Source organism: Condylostylus longicornis, unplaced genomic scaffold (genome assembly GCF_029603195.1).
Source record: "Condylostylus longicornis isolate FDR11 unplaced genomic scaffold, ASM2960319v2 ptg000038l, whole genome shotgun sequence".
Taxonomy (NCBI): Eukaryota; Metazoa; Arthropoda; class Insecta; order Diptera; family Dolichopodidae; genus Condylostylus; species Condylostylus longicornis.
Genome location: NW_026578007.1, coordinates 3,986,405 through 4,010,714, shown reverse-complemented (window position 1 = coordinate 4,010,714; position 24,310 = coordinate 3,986,405). Strand labels below are relative to the sequence as shown.

Below are 24,310 nucleotides of genomic sequence, written 5' to 3'. Positions count from 1 at the left end.
GACACAGGGATGAACAAACAAAAACCAAAAGAAATATAATAAGAAGATGAAAAGGAGAAAAATTAATAGAAACATATAGAGTTTCTAAATATTTTTGGTCCTAGATATTTTTGGAAAATAAAATTATTCATTTATTAAAGCAGATTTATAAAAGACTTTGAAAATAGTTTTATTTCTAAGAAAATAAATAATTTTGGAAATTTGAAAAATAGTGCTAACACTGAAAATTTATAAATATTTAATTCATAGTTTCATTATTATGACATTTGTATCTGACGTATGTATGCTAGTTGACACTTAGAATTTTAAAAAAATAATTATTGAAAAATTTTACAAAAATGTACTACCTAGATCCAATTAGCCATCTTTTTAACAAATTTGGAACCGATCTTTCAAAATTTATGGAACGTATATTATCTAGATCGTAAACCGAGATATGGGATGGGTTTAGTTAAAGTGAAAAATTGAAATTGAATTACTATTAAAAAATTTTACTAAAATTTTTTAATAATTTTTTTTTAAGGTTAGAAATTCATAACATTGTCAACAAATTTGAGTTGCCTGTAGTACATTTTGTTGTCATTCCAATTTTTTTCTCTATACAATTTCTATATTTATAATTTTTCTTTATTCTTTTATTATTTAAAACAGCGATTTGGCTCAATTAAAATCAAAAAAGAGATCAAAAAATAAAAATAATTGTTAACTTTTACAAATTCATTGCCCGCTATGTATTCAGTAAATGAGTTCTATCTACTGGTTTCTATTTTTTTTTGTATATAAAGGAAAAACTATTTCAAAAATCTTAAATTAAGATTTTAGTTTATTATAAAATTGAATCTTGAAACTACTGATGGTCCATTATGCTTGCATATAAAAATTAAACTTAAAAATTAAATTGAAATGGACAGGGGTAAGTGCGTTTATAATATAGGGGAAAAAAGCAAGTAATGTGAAGTTTTAAATTAATTTTTGAATTTTGATATTTACAGTCCATACGTGATGTTTTTTTTTTTAAATTAAAACAAAATCAAATTAAAATTATGATATTGTGCTAAATGAAGCAAGACAAAATAAAAAAAATTAAACTAAATTTCAAATATAAAATCAAAATCGCAAAAAAACATAAAATCATGCAAAAATAAAATATTTTTTTGGTATTTATTTGATAAATTTAAAAAAAAGGAAAGAACACTCTTGTTTTTTCACAAAAAAATTTGGTTTTTGATTTTTTACAAAAAGAAAAATTGAGTTTTTTTTTGGTTATTTACCGCTTTATGCTGCATGAAAAAAAATAGAAATAAAATAAATTTACAATTTAGTTCTTTAGTTTAAATTTAGAATTTTTTCTATATATTTTTTTTTTTATAAAATTTTCAATTTAATAGAAGGGAAACAGGGGTGGCATTTAATGCAAAAACAACAGATATTAGAAAATTTATTTGTTAAGAAATTCATAGAAAAACATAGAAAAAAAAAATTTATTTTCAAAATTAATTTTATTTATTTTTTTTACCTCTTGTAGAAGTCTCTTTAGAGACTCTACCTCTTGTGAATGTGTCGCTTCAACTTCCATTGGATGTTCAACGGCTGTAGGACTTGTTGGTCCTTCACAAACACTTGAATTAGCTGAAGCTGGTTGTGTTAAATCTTCTGAATATTCTAATGTACGTCGAAGATATTCTTCTTGTTGTCTAAAATTAAATTCAAATTTCGTATTATTTAATTTAATGAAGAATAAATTTGGGAGTTGTCAATTGTTCAAAATTGAACAATTTGACAACTGCAAAAAATCGAACTTTAACGCTGCATAAAACATAATAAGGCCGTAACAAATAATTAAATGAATTTATAATCATAATTCAAAAAAACATGAATTTGTAAATCACAAAAATCGAAAATTAATTTTTTTATTTCAATTATTTTTTCGACAAATCTTCTATGAGGGTTTCCTCACACTTCAAATAATACCTTAAGTGGTTAGTCAAAATTAGTAAAATAATTAATAATCTCATTAAATTTTGCAATTTGAAGTGTTGCTTATTGAGTTTGAGGTATAAATTGAAATTTTTTTTATGGAGAAATTTTTAATTGTGATGGCTCAATTTTATTCAATATTTGACGCCTCGAAAAATGCATCAATTGCTAATCCTTTAACAACACACAATTTTCATTTATATGAATAATAAAAGCAATAGTGAATCATGAGCCTATTGACGCCTTTTTCAATTTACTTTTAAATTTATTAAAAATTTAATTGAAATCGGAAAAGGGAAAAAATTATTGGTTTAAATTGCGGCTTCTAGTTGGCAACCTAAAATGTATTTTTTTTTTTTTGAAAACGTAGTTCTTAAAGTGAAAATTTCGAAGCTAGGAAAGATTTATATTTCAATTTTCGCCTTTAAAATTGCATTTTCTAAAATACCACATAAGCAATAAGAATAAACAAACCTTTTAAGTCTTTCCTCTTTCTCCTTATCAGCTTGTAGGCTTAATCTAATTAATTGTGCAACTTCTGAATTTTCTGGATCACGTTCACGTCCAATTTGAAATTTGACTGGACCACTTGTATTTCTTAAAACAGATGCAGCATATGCTTGTGTTACACCAACTAAACTTTTACCATCAACTTCGATAATTTGATCGTTTACCTAAAATTAAATAAGAAATAAAATATTTTAGTTAAATAAATTGTAGGTATTCTAATTTTTAAAATAAAAAAAAATTAAAAAAAAAATTGAATATGCGTTATTATTTACTTGAATTCTTCCGTCTCTGGCAGCAGCACCGTTATCAGTTATTGTTTTAACAAAAATACCTAATTTTTCTAAACCAGCATCAGCACCAACTCCCATACCAATTATACTTAAACCTAAACCTTCGGGTCCCTTAACCAATTCAACTGGGAACACATGCATTTTTTCAACACGCTTTTCAAGTTCATATTCAGCTGATGCTGCAACTGGATCAACATCTTCATTTCGTCTATCATAATCTGTTACCGAAAATGTTGAAAAAACTTGTATTGGTCCACTACTAAATTTAACTTTTGTATTCTTTTTAACAGTTACTGGTGGATATGGTGAATCATCTTCATCTGATTCAATAAGACCTGGTACTTCCATCCAAAAGTTTCCATCTTCGAAATAATGTACACCACCTTCAACATAAACTTCTTTACTTTTAACTGGTGGATATTCTGGTATATAATATTGATCTGGATCTTGTAATAGACCAACGTTAGTACCAGTTGATGAAATTGATTGATCGATAGATGCTGTTTCAACTAATGAACCAATTGAATTTTGTTTACTTGATAATAAACTTTCATCTGCAGTTGTACGTGTTGTTTGACCAGTTGATGATTCAGTTGTTGTAGTTATTGATTCTACAGAGACTATTGATTCTTGAAGAGATTCTTGTTGTTGATGTTGTAATTGTTGCTGTTGTTGTTGTGTTAATGAATCAAAACTTGATGTTTTATTTAAATTAATTTCATTTATAGTTGAATTTCCTTGAACTTGAGTTGTTGAGATCTCTAAAATTTCATCTGGTTTTGGTGGATTATCTAATTCATCTTCTTCTTCACGTTCTAATTCAATAACATCATTATTATCTTGTATTATTTGTTCTTTTTGTTGATTTTCTTCTGATTTTTCTTGATTTAATTTTTCAATATTTTCTAGATGTTTATTAGGTGCTTCTAATACATCTTTTAACCATTCTGGTCCGTCATCATTATCTTTAGTATCATTTTGACTAGAATTAACTGATGTTGTTGTAGTAGTATTTGTTGTATTAGGTTTCTTTGGTGGCGATAATGAAGATAATGAGATTTGACCAGTTGTTACATTACGAGTTGAAGCTGAAGTTGCCGATAAAATTTGCTCAACTTCTTTTGCTTGCTCGTCAGATAATAAAGATTGCTGCCTAAAAATATTAAAAAAGAAATTTTAAATATTAATGGTAGTTTTGAAATATTTTTCAAAAAAAAAATAAAAAATTGTAATCTAAGAAAAACGACTAAACTAAAATATTAAATCAATCCTAAGGTTTGTGCACGTAAACTTAAATTTATTAAAATTCTATTTAGTAAATTTCGTAGTACCTACTAAAATGTTGTTAAATACCTTAAATATTAACTTTTGAATTCTTCCATTTTATTATTTAAACTTGATAATTGAACTCTTATGCCTTTCTACTAAACTTTTCAATTTCTGTTTTCTTATTATTTGAACAGTAATTTTCATTCTAGTTAATTAATAATATTTTTTAATAAAGTTGCTTTGTTTTTATTTTTATTTAATAAAAAAAAAATTTTATATTAAAACTTAAAATAATTCTAGCAATTAAAGCTGCGCTGCTATACATGCTAACTTATGTACTATGTAAAACATATTTTCGTACACAAAAATTGCATACATTGCGGCGGACTATTGCTTTTTTTTAATTCTTATGTTTATTGGACAACTAAACTGAATTTAGTTGTTTTACTTTGATAATTAAAGATTTGATAATTAAACGGATTGTATTCATATTTATTCACATTTTAAGTTATTACATTTGTTCATATAAATATTTTGTATGTGAACGGAGACCCATGGTACGATTAATTTCAATAAAATTTTTAACAAGGCAAGGATTGGAAATGAAAAATAATCTTCAAATTATTGAACGTTATATAGTAAAATTATAAATTTTTTAAATATTAATTTGTAAATACTAGTAAGGCAAAGGAAAGAAATTATAAATAACTTTGTTTTAATGCACTCATTACGGTTTACTTTCTATGAACTCATTTTAATAAAGAGTATGCACAATATATGTACGTATATATTTTTAAAAATAACTTATCCCTTGAATAATATTAGTTGTTCCTCTGACTGGCAAGAATTTACTCGTAAATAAAAAATACAATGTTTGTTTAAAAATTTTTTGTGTTGCTCCGCAAAATTTGTGTCGGTTCTTTTGTTCAAAAGAAAATAAATTATAATTTTGATATTTTGAACGAATTTCCAAATCAATTTAGGACTAATTACAGCTATGATTTAATTATTTGTCATATTATTAATCAAAGCAGCGATTTCCTTATTGATTTTTTAATATTCATTGATTTTAAGTATGGTTCGCCACAACATTATGTTACTACGAAATACGAAATTTGAATATGCAGCAAAAGCATTAGAAAATGTTGCAAGAGTAAAAATCAAACAAACGTGTATAGAAATTCAATGAATTGCAAGATTTTAACGAAAGTTACGTGTGGAAGAAGAATTTTGATTTCTCTTATCCACTTTGTGGTGCTCTTAAATACTGTTACAAAAACAAATTTTTACAAATGGCCAGTTGCATGCAGACGCGCCGATAAACATACACTCATTTAATTAATTAAATTTTATATTTCTGATTAATCTAAAAAACAGATCGTTTATTGTTAGGAGAATAGAGATCTTCAGTCTATATAGTAAAACAAAATTGTATTACTAATACTTGAATTAAATTGTGTATGACTGTTACTATTGCTGTAAACAATATTATTATTATAATAAATTATATTATTGTCCAAATTTCTAAGTTTTAAAATTATTAGATTTTATAAATTGAAAATATGTATATGTATTTACTGAATGCCATATATGTACATCTATAAGGCTACCAAGCTGAAGTTAATTTCTGGAGATTCGTGAACTGAGCACGTTTCAAAAACAATTCTTATTGCTTTATGTTTTCGAAGTATTCCGAATAAAAAATTTCTTTATATTTTTATGTGAAATTTTTAAATATTTTCTAAAACTCTAATTCTCTTTAGCACAGCTATTTTTAAACACAATTTAGTGTATGATAATTATTTTTTTACTTTTTTTTTTTAATTTCTTTTTAAATCTAATATCTTATTGAAAAATCTTCTTTAATTTAGGAACCTTCCATTTAGAAGACAGGAAATGATGACTGTATTAAAAATTATAATTGTTTTTCTTTAAATGCATTTATAAACGAATTTACCACATTTTTTTTTGAAACTTAAATTTTAAATTAAAAATAATATATGTAAAACCAGTGGATCCAAAAATATTAATCAATTTCGTTCAAACAAATAATTGCCGACACCTCTTCAATATAAACTCCATATATAAATTTGGAATTTGTTTTTGATTTACCCTCTGAGCTTGGTGGTCTGATAGGTTTACATATATAGCATTAATTTACTGTTTAAAGTTTTTGATTTTAAGCTGAACTTTACGATAGATCTTAAGCTGAATTTTACGATAATAATTCTTCTATATATTATATTTACTATATTTTTTTAAAAAGTCACTGATTTAATTAATTTTTATTTAATTTTTTTTAGAATTTATATTGAATTATAACGTTCACAAATCATAACTATTTAATGGTTTCTATACAAATGAAATTTCTGAACAACTCAAATATAATTCTGAAAAATTTCTTATTAATGTAAGAATATTCTATTCTATGATTTATATTTTTTTTTTAAATATGACTATCTTCTATATATGTAATTACAACGATAATATTTTAAGGATTTCCTATCCAACTCATTAAGATAACTAGGCAATTTTTTATACTTTGAAGTATTTTAAAGAAAATTCCTAATTAATTTCATATTTGTTTTTTGTCCTATATATCGTAAATATTTATTTTTTGTCCAACTATTTTTTTAACTACATAAATATACCGAAAGAATCTAATGCTAAAAATAAATTTTTAAAAACTAAATTTGCTTAAATCATGCAAAACAAATATTCATAATTATAAGTAAAAAAATTTTTAAATTAAAAACAAACATTAAAAGAATTAAAAACGAGCACAACATTAAAGATAGTTAAAGCTTTTTTTTTTCTAATTTACTTTATAATTAAAATTAAAATTTATTGTTTTTTTTTTTATAATTTAATATTTACATTATAATTTTATTTAAACTATCATAGCTAGTCAAATATGACATGAAATAAAAACAAAAAGCAAAGAAATTATAAATTTACATTAAATTAAAATTAAATATATATATATATATATGAACATACAAACATATACACGTATATGTATTGCATGTTTATTAATATTTTATTAAAAAAAAAAAAAAAACAAAAAAATATTAATACTACTGACCTGATTTTGCATTCCAAAATTCTACATACAGGATACGAATAACACAATACAAGAATTTTAATTTTTTTTTTCAACAATAAAAATAAATAAACAGGATACACACACATTTACATTATGATGTAGAAATTTATACATTTTTATATTGTATATTAAATATGTATAGTTGAATATGTTTAATTTATATTACGACATCATGCACATAAAAAAAAAAATAAAGAAAAACATACATAAATATTTTTAGCAGAAACAAGAAAAAAATTAATAATAAATATAAAATGCAAAAAAAAAAAAAGAAATTAAAATAAAAAATTGTTAAAATTAATAAAATGACACGCACACACTGGCATTTTTCATACAAAACATTCATTCACTTTAAAAAATTTTAGTATCTTTTTACTGTAAAAATTTGGTTTTCGAATAATTTCAATTTTGAAACCTCATATCTTGGGATGATAGCTCAAAGAAGTTAAATATCACTAAGTATTATTTTGTTCGTCTGGAAACAATCTGTCAGTCTGGTTCGAGAATACCATCGAGTCTTGGACACCCGAAAACCGACGCCCATCGAGTCTTGTATATACCGAAAAATGTCTTGCAAGTTCAAGTATTAATCGGGATTGGTATTATATGGCCTAATTACATTATTTAGAAAGTAGAATAAATAAATGAAGAGTTAGGAGAGGATTAATTTTAGAAAAGTGTATGAATATTAAATTCCATTTTAATTGTATTAATTCCGTTATTCTTCATTTAATAGAAAAACGAAAATTTGCAACAAAATTAACATTGCATGCACGTTTACGCGCACACACAATTATTTGTACTGTTTCTTTCCACTTACCAAGATTATAAATACGAGTACATACTTTGAAAACAATTTAACTTTTTCGGTGATTAAAATTTTTTAATTGGCAATTAAAAATTCGAAAAGTTGTAACGTGAAAACTATATTTAACGCATAAATGCAAATTAATTAGGAAACCGTAATTTCTCTGCAATTATACAAAACACAATTTTCAAGAAAAACAAAATTTTTTTTTTCTCCGTAAATAATGTAGAAATCAAATAAAATTTGACAACTATAATTACATAGTTGTAAGTAACTTTACATTATACAACTGAGGAATGAAAACAAAACCCGCTATATAGAATTTTCGATTTACAACATCAAAGAAATGAGTTGTACCAACATCAATTAATGGTAATACGAATGTAGTCTTATATACGAATTTAAAACTTTAGTTTTGATCTCACGCGGTTCACTATATTATCAGTGTACTTCGTATTGTAAAAAAAAACCAGAATTGAATCCTTTAAACTGCACTCGATTTATGAAATAAGTACCTTATAAACATTTTTTTTACATCGCGAAACATTGACATTGACATTTCTATACGAAATTCTTTATTAACTACCATCCTTAAAATTACCAATAAACTTATCATCATTTTGCGCCGAAATTCATTTCAAAATGTAAAAAATTATGAAAATTATGAAAATTTAAATATTAACAAACACAATTATACTGAAATAATATTTGTCATCAAAGTCACAATTCGTTTTTCTCTGTGTTGTTAAAAAAAAAAACGCATTTTATTCAATACGGAAATTCTTAATTTTTTTGTTTTTTTTTTTTTCAATATTACGGAAATCAAATTTTGAATTAAAATAACTACGATAATTAAAAATCTTATAAAGGACAATTTTTTAATTACACTATCCATAAGAATGCTATAATATGTGTTTTTTTATATATGTAACAATATACGAGCTATATAAAGTGTTTAACAATTGCAGTAGTGTACAACAATATAGGATTTTAACACCAGTTAATCAAATAATTTTGAAATAATACAGGAATACAGGAAGGTCACAACATAAAAACAGTTTGCAATTTCCAAATTCACTCATAATAAAATAATTTAATTTTCGAGTGCATTTTTTATTAAAATTTATTTAAATTTTTATTATTTATAAAAAATTAAATATACGTACATAAATTTGAATAGTATTTTTAGTATTAGAAAATTTACTTTTTCATATTTATAATAGATTTTCAATTTATTTTTTGTGTTTTACTAAAATTTTTTAATTAGATTCACTTCAATTATGCAAAATGCAAATTTTTTTTTTTTCACTCATAATGGAAATTCAAATTGAAATTTAAGAGAAATTTAATGAAAATTTTAAGTAAAATTCTAAATGTTTTTTAATATAAATAAGAAAAATAACAATGTAATGGAAAAATATTAAAGCACTTTATTAAAATTTTCTAAAAATCAAGAAATTTCTTATGTACTTTTAATTAAAATTAAATTTATTAATTGCTTCGCTTTAGCTTTGAGTATGGTGTTTGTTCCATATTTAAAAAAAAAATAATAATTTTTTATATTACTCATAAAGTTTTTATGTTTCTTTTTTTTTTGATTTTCGTTTTCTTATACTTCGAATTCCCGATTATAAAAAACTTACTTTTTGTCTTATAAATTCATTTTTTTTCTAGATTTTGTTTTATTTTTGATTATTCAAATACTTTCTAAACTCTTACTTAAAAACCAATGTGCATATACACACCACTTAAAAATCAAATATTAAAATGAAAATGCAATATTTAAATTGTCCTTTATGTCGGGGAATATGAACAAAAAAAAAAAAGAAGAAACAAACAGAAAAAAAAAAAATAGGAAAAAACCAAATACAAAAATAAATTTTCACGGTAATACAAAAACAAAAAAATAAAAACAGAAAAACTAAATGAAAACAACAAGAAAAAAAAATATTCAAGGATATGCTGCTATATATCCATTTATTTAATTAATATTATCCTTCAAAACAGAAAAAAAAAAAAAACATTATAAAAAACAAAAAGATGGGGGACGGGGACTTGTTTCTTTTGTTTTTTTTTTTAATTTTTTGGGTCAGTTCTTTTGTTTTACTTTTTATTTTCATATTTTCATTATTAATTTTTCTTCCTTTATTTTTTTTTTCTTTGATTTCTTGTTCATTTTTTTGTTCTTTCTAATCGAAATTTATTAAAATGTTTAAAAATCATTTTTTAAATTCACAAATTTTTAAGAAATTATCAAATTCTTATTTGTTCAAATTATTTTTGAATTACCAAATAATAAACACAGTAATATACAAACAAACAAACAAAATTTTAAGAAAAAAAATTTTTCGAAATTTTTTTAATCACAAAAACATGAAAAAAATTAAATAAAATTTTTCCATTTTTTTTTTTTTTTTTAATTTCTTTAATCCTGTTGTTCTCCTCTCTTATCCTATACACAATTGTCACTTGTTAGGTTAGAAAATTCGTATTTGTGTTCGTATGTACACAATATTGCATTGACAGAAAAATTATATTTTTTCATACATACATAAATACATACATGTACATATGTATGTATACATAAAATAAAAATAAGAAAAACCAAAAAAATAATTAAAGAAAAAAAAAACTAACAGAACAAACAAAGAAAATAATATGGAAAAAAATTTATGAAGAGAAAACAAAAAAAAGGAAGAAGGACAACGTCAAAATTAAAGAAAAAAAAAACAAGAAAAACAAGGAAAAATTAAATGAATAACAAAAAAGCTTGTGTATATACACACACACATATACACTATCATAAGAACACACACATTTATTAATAATCGTATAAAAAATTCAAACATTACAATAAAAATGGAAAAAAAAAACCAAAATAATTTTAAAGTGAAAGGACACAAAATCATCTGGAATAGAAAATATAAAAAATTTTTTTATGATGTTGTTGTTTTTCTTTTTTTCTTCTTTATTTACGTCAATATTCACCTATACACACGTAAATGTGTATATATATACACATATAAAGTTATTTACATTCTCATATTAATGTTTTTTTTTTTTGTTTTTTATACAAAATATTAGTAGGCATATTGTGTATATATATGTATGTATATGGAAAATTTTCTATATATACATATATGATGTAATTTCAAGGTCATTCTTAACATATCATTTACAGAAACAGGCGCACATATACACGTTCATATACCTTAATGCTCATAATAATGCAATGCATATACAAAAATATAAAAAAAAAATTAATACAGTAGATTCCCAATTTATATAAACATGTAACAAGAAATTCTATATGAGCATTCACTTGCAATTGCTGTAAGGCTTGTTCTCAGAACGGATCATAAATTTGAGTTGGAAAATCATTAAAAGTTGAGGCTTTTCTCTGGGCATTTACTTTATAAAGATATTATAAAGTAAATCGTATATTAGAAAAATTTAATGAATTAATTTGAAAAATAAACAAGTAACTGCTCAACATATTCCTATACTATATTTAATTTCGCCAAAATTCAAAATGTTCAGGTCGTTTTCATTAAGTTTATATTTGTCAATGTTTAAGTTGTCACAACAAATGTCAATCCGCAGAAAAATAAACAAAAATAAATAAAAAATTTATGAAAATAATTTTTTTTTAATTCAAGAGAGAAATATCAAATATTTAAGCAAAAATAAATTAAAAAAAAATTGTGTAAAATTTTAAAAAGAAAAAACTATTTTCCCTTAATTGCTGTTACATTAATTATAAGAATAATTTATGATTAATTGAATTAAGCACTTGGATACTAAAAGCACAATTGGATACTAAAAAGAAATTGAGAGCAATAGCATTAAAATTAAATACCTAAGTTTGTATAAGATTCGCCCCGGCGAAACACACACGAAAAGTAAGGACATATTATGTTGGAAAAAACAAATCAAGAGAAATTTCACTTTATATATGAGCACTAAATAATATTTTTTTGCTTCTGTTCATTACTTAGAATTTGTAAAGAAAATCAATTTTTAAATTGCCTTTAAACTATCTCGAAACTTTACTATTATGTACGTTAATGTTGCAAAGTAAAAAATTTGCGGAGTATTGGAGTTCCATTATGAAAAGAATTTGAAATTTGAATTGTCAAAATTTAAACTTATTTTTCTAAAACTTTCCAATTTTATTACAATTTATGCAGGAATAATAAGAAAAAAGAGAAAAACTAAGTAGTTTAACGCTAAAAATATAAAATATTTGATTTGTTTTTGAATATATGGCATCCAACCTGTAAGTCTATATACCGAAAGTTTATAAAAAGGCTTTTTTCGAAGAGCTCCCTGCTTTTTTAAACAATATATAGAATTGCAATACCTCTAAAAATTTCTGCATAGACAATATATGGGAGGTAATACTTTGACTAATTTAACGCAATTTTTGTATATGTTTGTATAAGTGTCATCATTTTGTTATACATGAAACAAAAACGTCTAACATGTGAGAACATGGGAATTCAACTCAAATGTGAATTTAATTAGATTACATAAATCGTGAGTTTACTGTATATTTTATATACTCGTATATAGGTATACATTAATTATTTATATAAAAATATACAAATATATATTAAATATTTTTATAGATGAATAAAACGTGTATTAAAGTTAAAAAAGGATAATAATATCAAAGAGAAAAAAAAATAACAGGCAAAAGTAAAAATAAAGTAAATGTAAGAATATAAATTTCAAAAAAAAAAAAAAGAACAATCAAACAAAATACAACAACAAAACAAATAGAATTTTAAAAATAAGTAAGTATAAATTTTTTTTTGTATATATATGGCATAGCAAATGTGGTGATGACGGTGGTGCTACAATACAATATTGCTGCTTACCGCTTTTTCGCTTATAGCAATACATTATTCTAAATATCTATGTATGTATAGGATAGGGAAACGACAATGACAACAAAATAAAATCGGTATAATAAAAAATACTGATATATTTTTTATATACGTACATAAATTAATTTGTGTGTATGTATACAGATGTATGCCGCCATTAAAAGTAAATGCTTTTTATAGATCAAAAAATAGTATGGGGGGTAAAGGATTCATGCGCCAAAATAAAATATTTATTTAACAAAAATAGGAAAAAGAAAAACGAGGAAAGTAAAATAAAATTGAATGTAGAACAGTGCCAAACACAAATGTTAGAATACTTAAAATTTTTCCTTTTAAATAAGAGAAATTGTAGAAAATTCCCGTTTAAATTATATTTTGAATTTTTTAAAAGTATATTGAGTTGAATGTATTGCTTCAATTAAGACAAAAAGTATTTTATGCTTACTACTTAATCGTATATAATCTAAAAAGCAAATTTTTATTTCGTACGAGCTGGTCTATAAATGTATACTATTCCGTTTGAAAGGTTGAGAAATGAAATGAGATGTGGTCATTTAATTAAGTTCTCTAAATTCTCAAACAATAATAAATTGAGCCTGATTCTAGTTGTCGAAGTAGAGCGACAATTGTCGTTACGACTTGAATTTGATATTCTAAGCGGCGATCGCAGTGACAATCGTCGGGGAACAGCGGGAAAATGTGTTTCAGCCATATTCAAGTTGTCGTTCTGATGCGAGATATGTCGTAGTGAAACGACGTTTTTTGTCGAAAAGTATTTACAAGTGACAAGAAAGAAGGATACACCAAAAATGCAAGTTAAAACAAAACAATTTAACAAAATCATAAAAAAATTAATTTTACACATAAATCAAGTCATAAAATATATAATTGAATTTTTGTTTTTAGCGTGAAAGTATTTATAAATTTGAAGAATTGGAAATTTCATGACAGGGCACGCCTTTTACGGGTACTCGTTTTTCCATCGAATATATTCAGTAAATATACAAAGGCCTCCTTTGGAAGTCTGTACGAGTAATAGTTTATAATCTGTGAATAAAATAAAATGTTTGGAACTAATTTACTAGAAAAAATTTGGCAAATCCAATGGATTAGAGCTGTCGCTAATCTTAAATCTTTCGATCCTCAATTGTTGTTTTTTTTAATTTCATCACTACTGGAGTGAGATGAATTCGTAAACCATAATGCAAATGACTTCTTTTATTATTTAAAAATATAAATATATATACTGAAAATTTTTTTTAGTTTGAACTTTACTCGCCGAAATTTCTTTTTAAAATGTATCAATTTCACTTGAAACGTTTCATTTTCGATTATTTCTCGCACTCACGTCACTCGACAACCAGAATACCACATTTCAAATGATGTGACAGCGATAACGACAAATGTCACGTAAGTGACGCGACAACTAGAATAAGGTTCATTATATTAGAATCCTGTTTAATTTAATCTCGAAAATGTTTGTGCCTATATAGATCTAAAATTCGTACAAAAGTTGTAAAGAATCGACATTATTTTCAACTAGAACTTCTAAAACTGGGTATCATGTTGTGTGGTTGTTGTTGGGCTCAAAAGCTCATTAACAAAAATATCACCGAGTTAATTTGTTCTTGCGCATATTAATACAAATTTGTATGCATTTTTCAAAGAATTTCAATATTACGAGTATGCAAACATTTCGGATTGAATATCCGATCAAAGTTAAAATAAAGTGTATGTAGCACAAAGTGGATGATGCAGTTTCCTTACCTTAAGTATATAAGGTTTTTTGCTAGTACAGGGTTTAAGATGAATTTTTCTCGTTTTTTCCAATTTCGTATATATGTACATAACGTAAATTTTACGTGGAACTGAAATTTTGTAAATTTTCTGTTTGGACGCTTTATTTCGACTTTGAGTTGAGTAGTCTCCAGTAAAAAATTTTATTTATAAATGAACTTATGAAAAAGTTACGATTTAGAAAGAAGAACGGGTTTACTGGAAATTATACTGGAATTTTTATTGAACGTTTTTCTTCCTGTTAGTGCTTTTCCCTTTACTCACATTTATTTGAATTTTCCAATTTTTGACTTTATCAATTTTAAATTGAAGAAAGTTAAAATAATTTTGCAATTTATGTATTTTGAGCTTATCCAAAGAAGTTTCATTCTTTATCTTTATTTGAGAAACAATACCATAAGTGCTTCAAATACGGTAAACAAATAATATGCCCTTTTTAAATGAGTTTTCTGCATATTCTCTATTACTTTATTGTAGTCGAGGTTCATTTAAAAATTAACATATAAGATTATTAGGTACCTACGTGTTATAATTAATTGTAGTATGAAGAGTTGTATGAGAATAAACCTGCTCTACATTGTCATATTTCTCAATATGTACGTTAACAGCAAACAGTATAATTCAAAATTAATTGTGCAGTAGTCATTGAGGCAACATTGAGTAAAAATTGTTCTTTCTTCACTTATTATATTAAAATTATGTAGTACAAGTATAAAGGTCGTTAAGACCGCAACAATGATTTTTTTTTCCATACATAAAATCGTATAAATTCTAATATAAATAATGGTGTATTATTCGTTGCACGTGACAATTTGGTGAACTAAAATAATGCTTGCATTATAAGTTATGAATAGAAAAGAGGTTGTGTTTCTATAAATGTAAACAAGCACCATATTTATGCACAGTTTTATAGAATTTTTACATTTTAAAATATTTTTGAAGGAAAGTATATAAATTTAGAAAATAAAATTGACTGATAAAATAAATTTTAGCAAAAATAATTAATGGCATTTTTAAAATTACAATAATTTTGATCTATATACTTAATTATAGCATATACAAACCTATATAAATACTACGTTTGTATAGGTTTATGCAATTATTTAAATTTTTGAATGCCTTCAAGACTTCTTAAAGGTCAAAACTCTGTCTATATTATTAGAATTAATATGGCATTAATATACAGAGTGATTCAGTAAAATGTTATAAATCTTTGTTTAGAGCATCATAAATGGGTAAAAATTTTAGTTTGGAATTATAATTGTCCAATCTCAAGGGTTTCCAAGATACAAAGAATTTAACGAATTTTCATGAAATTTTTACTCGCACAAAAATTTTTGGTTATAATTTCTCTTCCGAACCCTGAAAACAAACAATTTTTAAAAGGGTCAACAAAAAGGGGTTGAAATCGACATATTGGTAATATTTTGTACTCATTACTGAATCACCTTGTATTTAAATGTAGGAAATTGTAATTAAATAATGAAGTTTAGGATACATAAAGTAAACATTTTTAATGGTTTTTTATAGATTTTGTCATAAAAATTTTAGAATATTAAAGAAAAACTAATGGCCATGTGGTTTATTGTATAGCCTAATTCATATAAATGTGCCAATATATAATATGTACCTATTTAAATTTTCAAACTCAGAACTTTTAATAAGGTAACACTCAATCTTTTTCGAAATATGTATGCAAATCATTTTTTTAATATCTATGTAAAGTCAAATTTGTACATACAATACATTTATGAACTATGAATATTATAGGGTTTCTCCATTAATACGATATAGACCAATTTGCTGAATGAAAACAGCTACTAAGAAAATTATCATAGGTTCACAGTTCTTTATAAACTAATAATATATGGATTCGAAATTTTGTGTGTTTTGGGAGAAAAGACATAAATTTCTATTAAAATACAAGTTTTTCACTTGATTTAAATTAAGCTCCGTTGAAAAAAGATTAAAACAGCGATTGAGAATATACTAGAAATTAAAAAAAACAAGTAAAAACGTTTCAGTCGGTATAAACCGATTGAATTATACCCTGCACCTTTCGTTATTGTGTAGCAATTACTTGAACCTCTAAAATCATTCTATAGAAACTTCACGGACATGTCTGACCCATAATTGGACATCCGACTGCCAAGTTTCATGAATCTGACCTTATAATTTTTCCAAATATTTAAAATTAGCTTTTGGAGTTGTATGGTAAGTACCTGAACCTGCCAAGCAATTCCACCAAAACTTCACAAATATATCAGATCTATAATCGGACACACAACTGCCAAGTTTCATGAATCTGACTTTATTATTTTTTCAAATATTAAGAATAAGCTTTTAAACTTGTATGGGATCTACTCGAATCTGTTAAGCAATTCCACCAAAACTTCAGAAATATATGTGACCTATAACTCGACATACAATTGCCAAGTTTCATGAATCTGACTTTATTATTTTTCCAAATATGTAAAATAAGCTTTTGGAGTTGTATGGCAAGTACCCGAACCTGTCAAGCAATTCCATCAAAACTTCACAAATATATTTGATCTATAATCGGACACACAACTGCCAAGTTTCATGAATCTGACTTTATTATTTTTCCAAATATTAAGATTAAGCTTTTAGACTTGCATGGGAGCTACTCGAACCTGTCAAGCAATCGCACCAAAACTTTAGAAATATGTCTGACCTATAATTGGACACACGACTGCCAAGTCTCATGAATTTGACTTTATTATTTTTCCAAATATTTAAAATAAGCTTTTAGACTTGTATGGGAGCTACTCGAACCTGTCGAGCAATTCCACCAAAACTTCAGAAATATATTTGAGCCATAATTGGACACATGATTGCCAAGTTTCATGAATCTGACTTTATTATTTTGCCGAATATAAAAAATTTGCTGTTGGAGTTGTATGGCAGCCACCCGAACCGGTGCAGCTACCCCATTATAATTTTTAGAGCATGTGTAGAATATAATTGGACACATGTATACAAAATTTTATATTTATACCTTTATTAGTTTTTGAAATATTTAAAATAAACTCTTTGAGTTGTATGGCAGCTACCCGAACCCGTTGTCCGAATTAGTCCAATAACAATAGGGCTCGTCCTTGGTACAAAAGAAAAAACTTGTGAAAGTTTGGTGTCGATTGCATTATGCGTTTTTGAGTTATCGTGCGATCGGACGGACGGACGGACGGACGGACGGACGGACGGACGGACGGACGGACGGACAGACGGACATGTCTAAATCGACTCAGAATTTTACGCTGAGCAAGAATATATATATATGTCCATACCGCAGATGACTCCTTCAAGTAGTTACAAACTCCATACCAAAGTTAATATACCCTTCACGAAGTGCAGGGTATAAAAAAAGAAAATTTTAAATACCAAGTACATCCGATCTTTCGTCTATACCGCCGATCGTAATATTTCCATGATAACTCAAGAATCCATTATACAATTCTCAGGCGAATGCAATTACATGTAGCTCCGCAAAACGTAGCTCGTAATCACTCGTAGCTCTTAAGAATAATTTAATAATTTATGGTTTTTATAATGATGCAGTTTTAGGAACTACACTCACTAAAATTTAAATTTTCAGCATTTATTTTGCATACAACCCTTTATTAACTTTGCTTGTTTTGCTGTGGCGTACAAATTTTAGATTTTGTAATTTTGTTTTTTTTTTTAAATATTTCCTTTAATTATTTAAAATTATTTGATATTTCTGTTACTTATTACATAATTTTAGTTAAAAATAAACACGTTTTAAAGGTATTCATTCTTTTTACAATTTACGAGGGAATTAAATTTTAGGAGAGAACGAGGGAAAATTTTAAAAATATTGAACTTACATTTTACTATATTTTTAACACCTCAATTGATTTCAACACAATTTTCAACCTTCAAATTATTAACAAAAAAGAAAAAACATACAAAAAATACACACAATTTCCTTTAGTTCGTGTTCCCATATGAAAAAATAAATTTCAAATAATTTTTACATAGAAAATAATATTAATATTTTTTTTAAATTGTAAACAACACAATTTACATGGGATTACAAAAAAAAAGGAACAAACAAAAAATAGAATTTTTCACTTTTATTTTTTTTTATAATCATTTAAATTGTATGTAAAACAATAACTAAACGTCTAAAAGCCAACAGACCACTGGGTACATTTTGAAGTCAATAATTTTAAAGAGCCTAACAAACAATATTCATATAGATATATAATAATGTTTGTGTAATATTTTGTAAGCTCATAATTAATTATGCCATTTCCTCAGAATATTTACAAAAATATGTATATTATGTAATAGCAATACGAACCGTGTTATTAATTTGCTGTTGCGTTCATAAATTTTAAAAATTTTTTTGTTAGAATTACAAATTTTTTGTAAATCGTTTTTCAATAGGACTTAAATTGTCATTAGTATTGTAACTACGTTTCGGACATTCGGTATTTGGTTGTCAAAAATTTTACGCTATTCTTTCGGTATACCGAAATTAAATCATATGGTAATATCAAAGTTTTGCCATTGATATATATTTGAAATTTATATAAAATGTGAAAACCAACGAAAATGACTTTTTTAAAATGGACACTTTGAGTTAAAATTCGAACTAGGTGCATTTGCAGTGCGGTAATTTTAGTTGAAAACGAAACAAAAGCGATTCTCTGCGGCGAAATCTCACAATTCTTATATTATACACATATATAAATGGTAATGCATTTCCAAAGCATTAGAGCAACATAAAATTCTATTTTACCGCTGGTGGTTTGTGTTTTTTGACATCATCTGTTTCCATGTATGAGTGACACTATATGTAAGATACGGAACAGTTGATTTTGCTGTTTACGCTTTGACTTTCTTTTGACAATTTGGGATTGACCTCATGTCATATGATGGTTCTATTTAGGTATAAAAATTTCAACAGATAATCGAAGTTATAAATCGGGTTATTTAAACCCTATTGATGATATTTATTGCGTTACTTAAAATTGTATGTATATGTAATAGTATTAGAGGAAGTAAAATATAATTTCGAGGGGTTTAACTCTATAAATTTGTTGATTTTTGGTCTCTGCGTGATTTCGATTATTTACAGCGCACATACTTCCAATTTTGAAACAATAAATAAAAATTTCGTTGCATTATTCCACTAGTTTATAAGTTACGAATTTCGGGTTTGTAATTGAAAGTGCTAGTCTGTGCTTTAAATCTATTTATAATTGCATTGAATAATATTATATGGCAGGCCCAACTCTACTTTCATTATGTATATATAACGTATTTTATACATAACAAAAATAATTTTGATTTAATATATAAACAAAATATCCAATTGTTGCTTGTATCAACCATATTTTTATTTAATCTGTTTTTTTTTTATTTTTTTCTTTGTTTTTCCTCTATTTAAAATTTAGAACAGACAAAATGTCTGTGTCGGTGATTAGTATTTGTTTATAGTATTATTTATGTACAGTTGTATTTAAAATAAATCCAGGTATTTTGCTTGATTTAATTAGAACAAAAAATTTCATTTGATGAAGAAAGACCTTTTCAATTGAACACATCAAAAGCAACAAGCACAACATCAAGGTGAATAAATAAAACTGTTTATAAATTTTGATAATTATTAAAATTTTTAAATATTTATAATCAGTGCGGAATAGTTCAAGTTCAGAATAATTATGTTTATATATAATTAATTAATTTTTACTATTCAGATGCAGATTACAGATGCGTATAAAATTTTTCGCGCAATTCTAACTTATTCGAATACAATAGATTTTAGTATCTTCCATTGTTTTCACTTACAATTGGAAAATTTATAAGGAATACTAAGAGATATTGCGTTTTATTTTCGATTACTAGCAATTTTAGTTTGACATTAGATTAAATATTGAAAATCTACTCCTATATTTATGCAAAATTTTTAAAAATTAAATTATTGTACATTTGTACTATAAGATCATTTACAATATTGTTCATTTTTCATTTATGGTGGTTTAACTCAGCATGCACTGTGTTAAGTAAGGCGTAACAACAGAAGCTAACATTCATTTTAGAACTCTCTAATATTTAAGTGACTAAAATTTCAATAGCAGATACTTTAATAAACAATCAGTATTCATAACAGTATTCATAACTGAATATTTTGAAGCGTATTATAAATTTAGCACTCCATTTTTAACACTAAGAAATAAACCTTTAAGATATGGCCAGAAATATGTATATATTTTTTTATCAACGTCAAATTTCGATAATTCAATTGAATTATGAATTTTGTTATTGAATTTTTTGTTATTAAATTATTGAATTCGACGCTTGCCAAAAATTCACCAACTACTTAGAGTTGTTACAGAAAGAACCCAAATTTTGTGTTAATAAAAGCAGCTCTTCGAGTATCTGCCATACAACTTCAAAAATAGTTCGGTCATATTTCGGAAACTGTAAAATTTAATTTTCGCATAAATGAATAGAAAACTAGGGTCGCTATTCAATGAAAATTTGGTTTTAGTTGTACAAGTTCTTAGAATAGATGCTATACAACTTCAAAAATAATTAAAATTCCATTAAACCAGTACAAGTTACAATATGTAAGTAAACCAAGTACGACCAAAATTTAGTATAAAGTTGGGTCAAACCAATGGCTTGTATTATAGCACTTTTCCCTTCAACAAGTGAAAATTCTGCTTTTAAAAAAAGTCTATGTATAGCTATCACACTATTAAAATTATTTTCATTCATATACAAAACCATTACTAGGATTGCATATATTTAGGATGAGTGATTTATGCAGTCTTTGAAATAAAGCAAAAATTAATATAAAGTGGGGTTAACATATATGCTCGATTTTAAGGGTTAATTGTGTGAGTTGAGAATTATCATGATCAACTGACATTAGTACAAAGTTGACACGACCAACTCTATTTTTTCCCGTTCTTAAATAAATTATTTGCATTACTGAATGTAATCGCATTAAAGTACCAATTAAAATAATTATAAAGTTTAAATATGACAATTAATTATGCAAAAAGTGATAAACACCAGGTCAACCAATCCTCACATCTTAAACTTTCAGAAAAAAAATTAATTTATAAAAGATTTTTGGACCATTAAAATTGCTTTTTTTTCATATGAATTTCAAATTTATTACAAAATTTTCCCTAAGAGTCACTTAATTTTAATTTCACTGCTTATACTCGTACACACAAACATAGAATTTTGAAACAAATATAAAGTTCCAATACAGACAATTTTCTTTTCGCAATTTTTTTGGCATAAGGAAAGAAATAAAAGAAACGAAAATAATTTTTATAATTTTTTCGACATAATAAAAATTTAATATCGCATATTAAAAATTTTTTTTTCTAAAATTGTTCTATGTAGCTAAGTCAGCTCCAATATTTAATTTGTAATAAATTTTGTTGTTTTTTTTTGAAAAAAGTAGAAAGTTAAATTACTGTGCAGATGTGCACATGAATACTAAATTTAACGAATATATTTAGTTGAAATGTAAGCATAGTCAAATCAGACTATTATAGGATGTTTCAAAATTTTCAGTTTAAATCTTGCATTGCGTTTTTATACGTAATAAAAATTGCAAGTGTCCAAATTTGTAGAGCGAAAAAAAAATTCGAAATTTTTCAATTTATGTACAAAAAGCACATAGATAAAATGTTAAAAGTGATAGCGCAAGAGGGTTGGTGGAAGTGGAATCATTCCGCTTCAGAGAGACGAAGCTCAGTGATAAGAGAGATGGAGCTTATTGCAAAAGTTATATGCTTTGGACTGTTGTGAGAAATATGACAAATATCCTATCTAAAAGTAAACTAATTAACTTTTTTTTAAATTCTATGAGAATATGAAATAACAAACAAATGGAAAATAGGTTATGCAAGTTAATATAAGAATATCGAACCCGCTTAGGGTGCAACTACATACAATGTGCAAGAAACTTTTGTTTTATAATATAATTAAGTTAATTTTCAAGTTTTTCGGCATGAACAATAAAAAAATATTTTATGGAAAAATTACTCAAATATTTTTTTTAATTTAGTGCACCAATGTTGCTCTTGATTGTAATAACTGATTATCCTCTGCTAATTTTTCAACTAGTTGTCTATTAAACTTCCAACATTATATAAATTTTTAAGATTATTTTTTAATCTCCAATTTTTAAGCAAAAAATACAGTATAATTTAGCGCATTATTTGCGAAGAAAGAATACAGTTCCCATATGTATTTTACAAGAAGACGCAACCACGTATAGAAATTATGCAAATTTATTTTGAAAATTCATTTTTAAATTGCTTAAATGATCCTAATACGATGACTGGTTGTTTTTCAAGAATATTGTCAAACATAAAAACTATATTGCATAACGGATCTATTTTACATCGGCACGAAATTATACTTAAAATTTCGAAAAGTAGAAAAATCAATAAAGCTGAATAAACTCCGAATCCGCTGAGCTGTGAACATCGTCTCCACACAAAAATCTTGTCTACTCTTGAGGACCTATACAATGGTGCATAGCAGTGCACTTTGATACAACACCCACTGTATAAGAGAGAGTATGTATTAAAGCGATACAAACTTAAATGGAAATTTTTAAATTACTAATAAAATGTTCCGAATCTTTCCGAATTTATTGTAGTTTCGCGGTTTTTAATAATTTTTTAAAATAATATTGTTTTAGTTGTTTATTTTCGAGAAATTCTAAATAGAATATATTCTATAGGCGGAATTATATACTACGGATCACTTAAATACAGAAAATTTAAATTAAAATTTCACATTATTAACGAAATTAGAATTTTATAATAAATTTTCGAAATTCTATTTGTGTATTTTTTATTTGCAGAAACAATTTAACTTTTATCTTTGAATTTCTACATTATCCAACCAAACTGAAATTGTAAATTATGTATTTGTATAAATGTATGTATATTTGTACACGTGCATTTGTAAATTACATTTTATACATATATACATGAGTAAAATGTATACGTAAAATATTTTAACAAAAAAAGAAAAAAGTTTTATGAAAATTTATAAGTGGACAATGTACTAAAATCAAAGCTTTTTCCGGCTTTCTGAACAAATCATAAATTTTCTACTGAGCAGAGAACTTTTCTCATTTTCCTTCCTCTTTTGTTTTTATTTTTTTTTCGTTTTTTTCTTTTTTTTCTTTGCATTTGACAATGATAATGATTAGTAATCAGGTCATGTGCATTGCATTTTGAATTATTGTTACAAAATATATATAATATACATACATACAAACATACATATATATAAAAAGAGAATTGAAATAAAAAGAAAGAGTAAATTGAGAATAAATTGTTATAATGTACGTGTGTATATACGTTCAAGAAATGTACGAAATCATAAAAGGAAAAAAACAAAACAAAAAGAAAAACAAATTAAGAAGGAAACGGGAAATTGGAAAAGAAAATACAACAACAAAATATTTAACAAAAAAAAAATTATGAAAAATGAAAGGAACAAAAATTTTTCTCTTTGTTTTCTTTGACGTCGTTTAAGAGTTCAAGGGAATAAAAAAGCGTTTTGTTAAAATGTTGCCATAACAATACATGCACGTTACAAAATTTTTTATTCAATTTTTTCT

At 25.1% G+C, this 24,310-nt stretch overlaps 1 protein-coding gene across 3 annotated transcripts in view; it reads right to left on the bottom strand.

Annotated features, from left to right (window-relative positions):
* Window positions 1-24,310, bottom strand: part of LOC129609300 (uncharacterized) — a 236,994-nt gene that overhangs the window by 4,531 nt on the left and 208,153 nt on the right. For 2 of the 3 annotated variants that reach the window (XM_055521242.1, XM_055521244.1), the window contains exons 5-8: window positions 7,132-7,152; window positions 2,760-3,930; window positions 2,452-2,651; window positions 1,517-1,694 (exon numbers count right to left, since the gene is read on the bottom strand). In XM_055521242.1, coding sequence (XP_055377217.1) covers window positions 1,517-1,694; window positions 2,452-2,651; window positions 2,760-3,930; window positions 7,132-7,152 — 1,570 coding nt within the window. The remainder of the gene's footprint in view (window positions 1-1,516; window positions 1,695-2,451; window positions 2,652-2,759; window positions 3,931-7,131; window positions 7,153-24,310) is intronic. The other variant, XM_055521243.1, reaches the window with a different exon arrangement.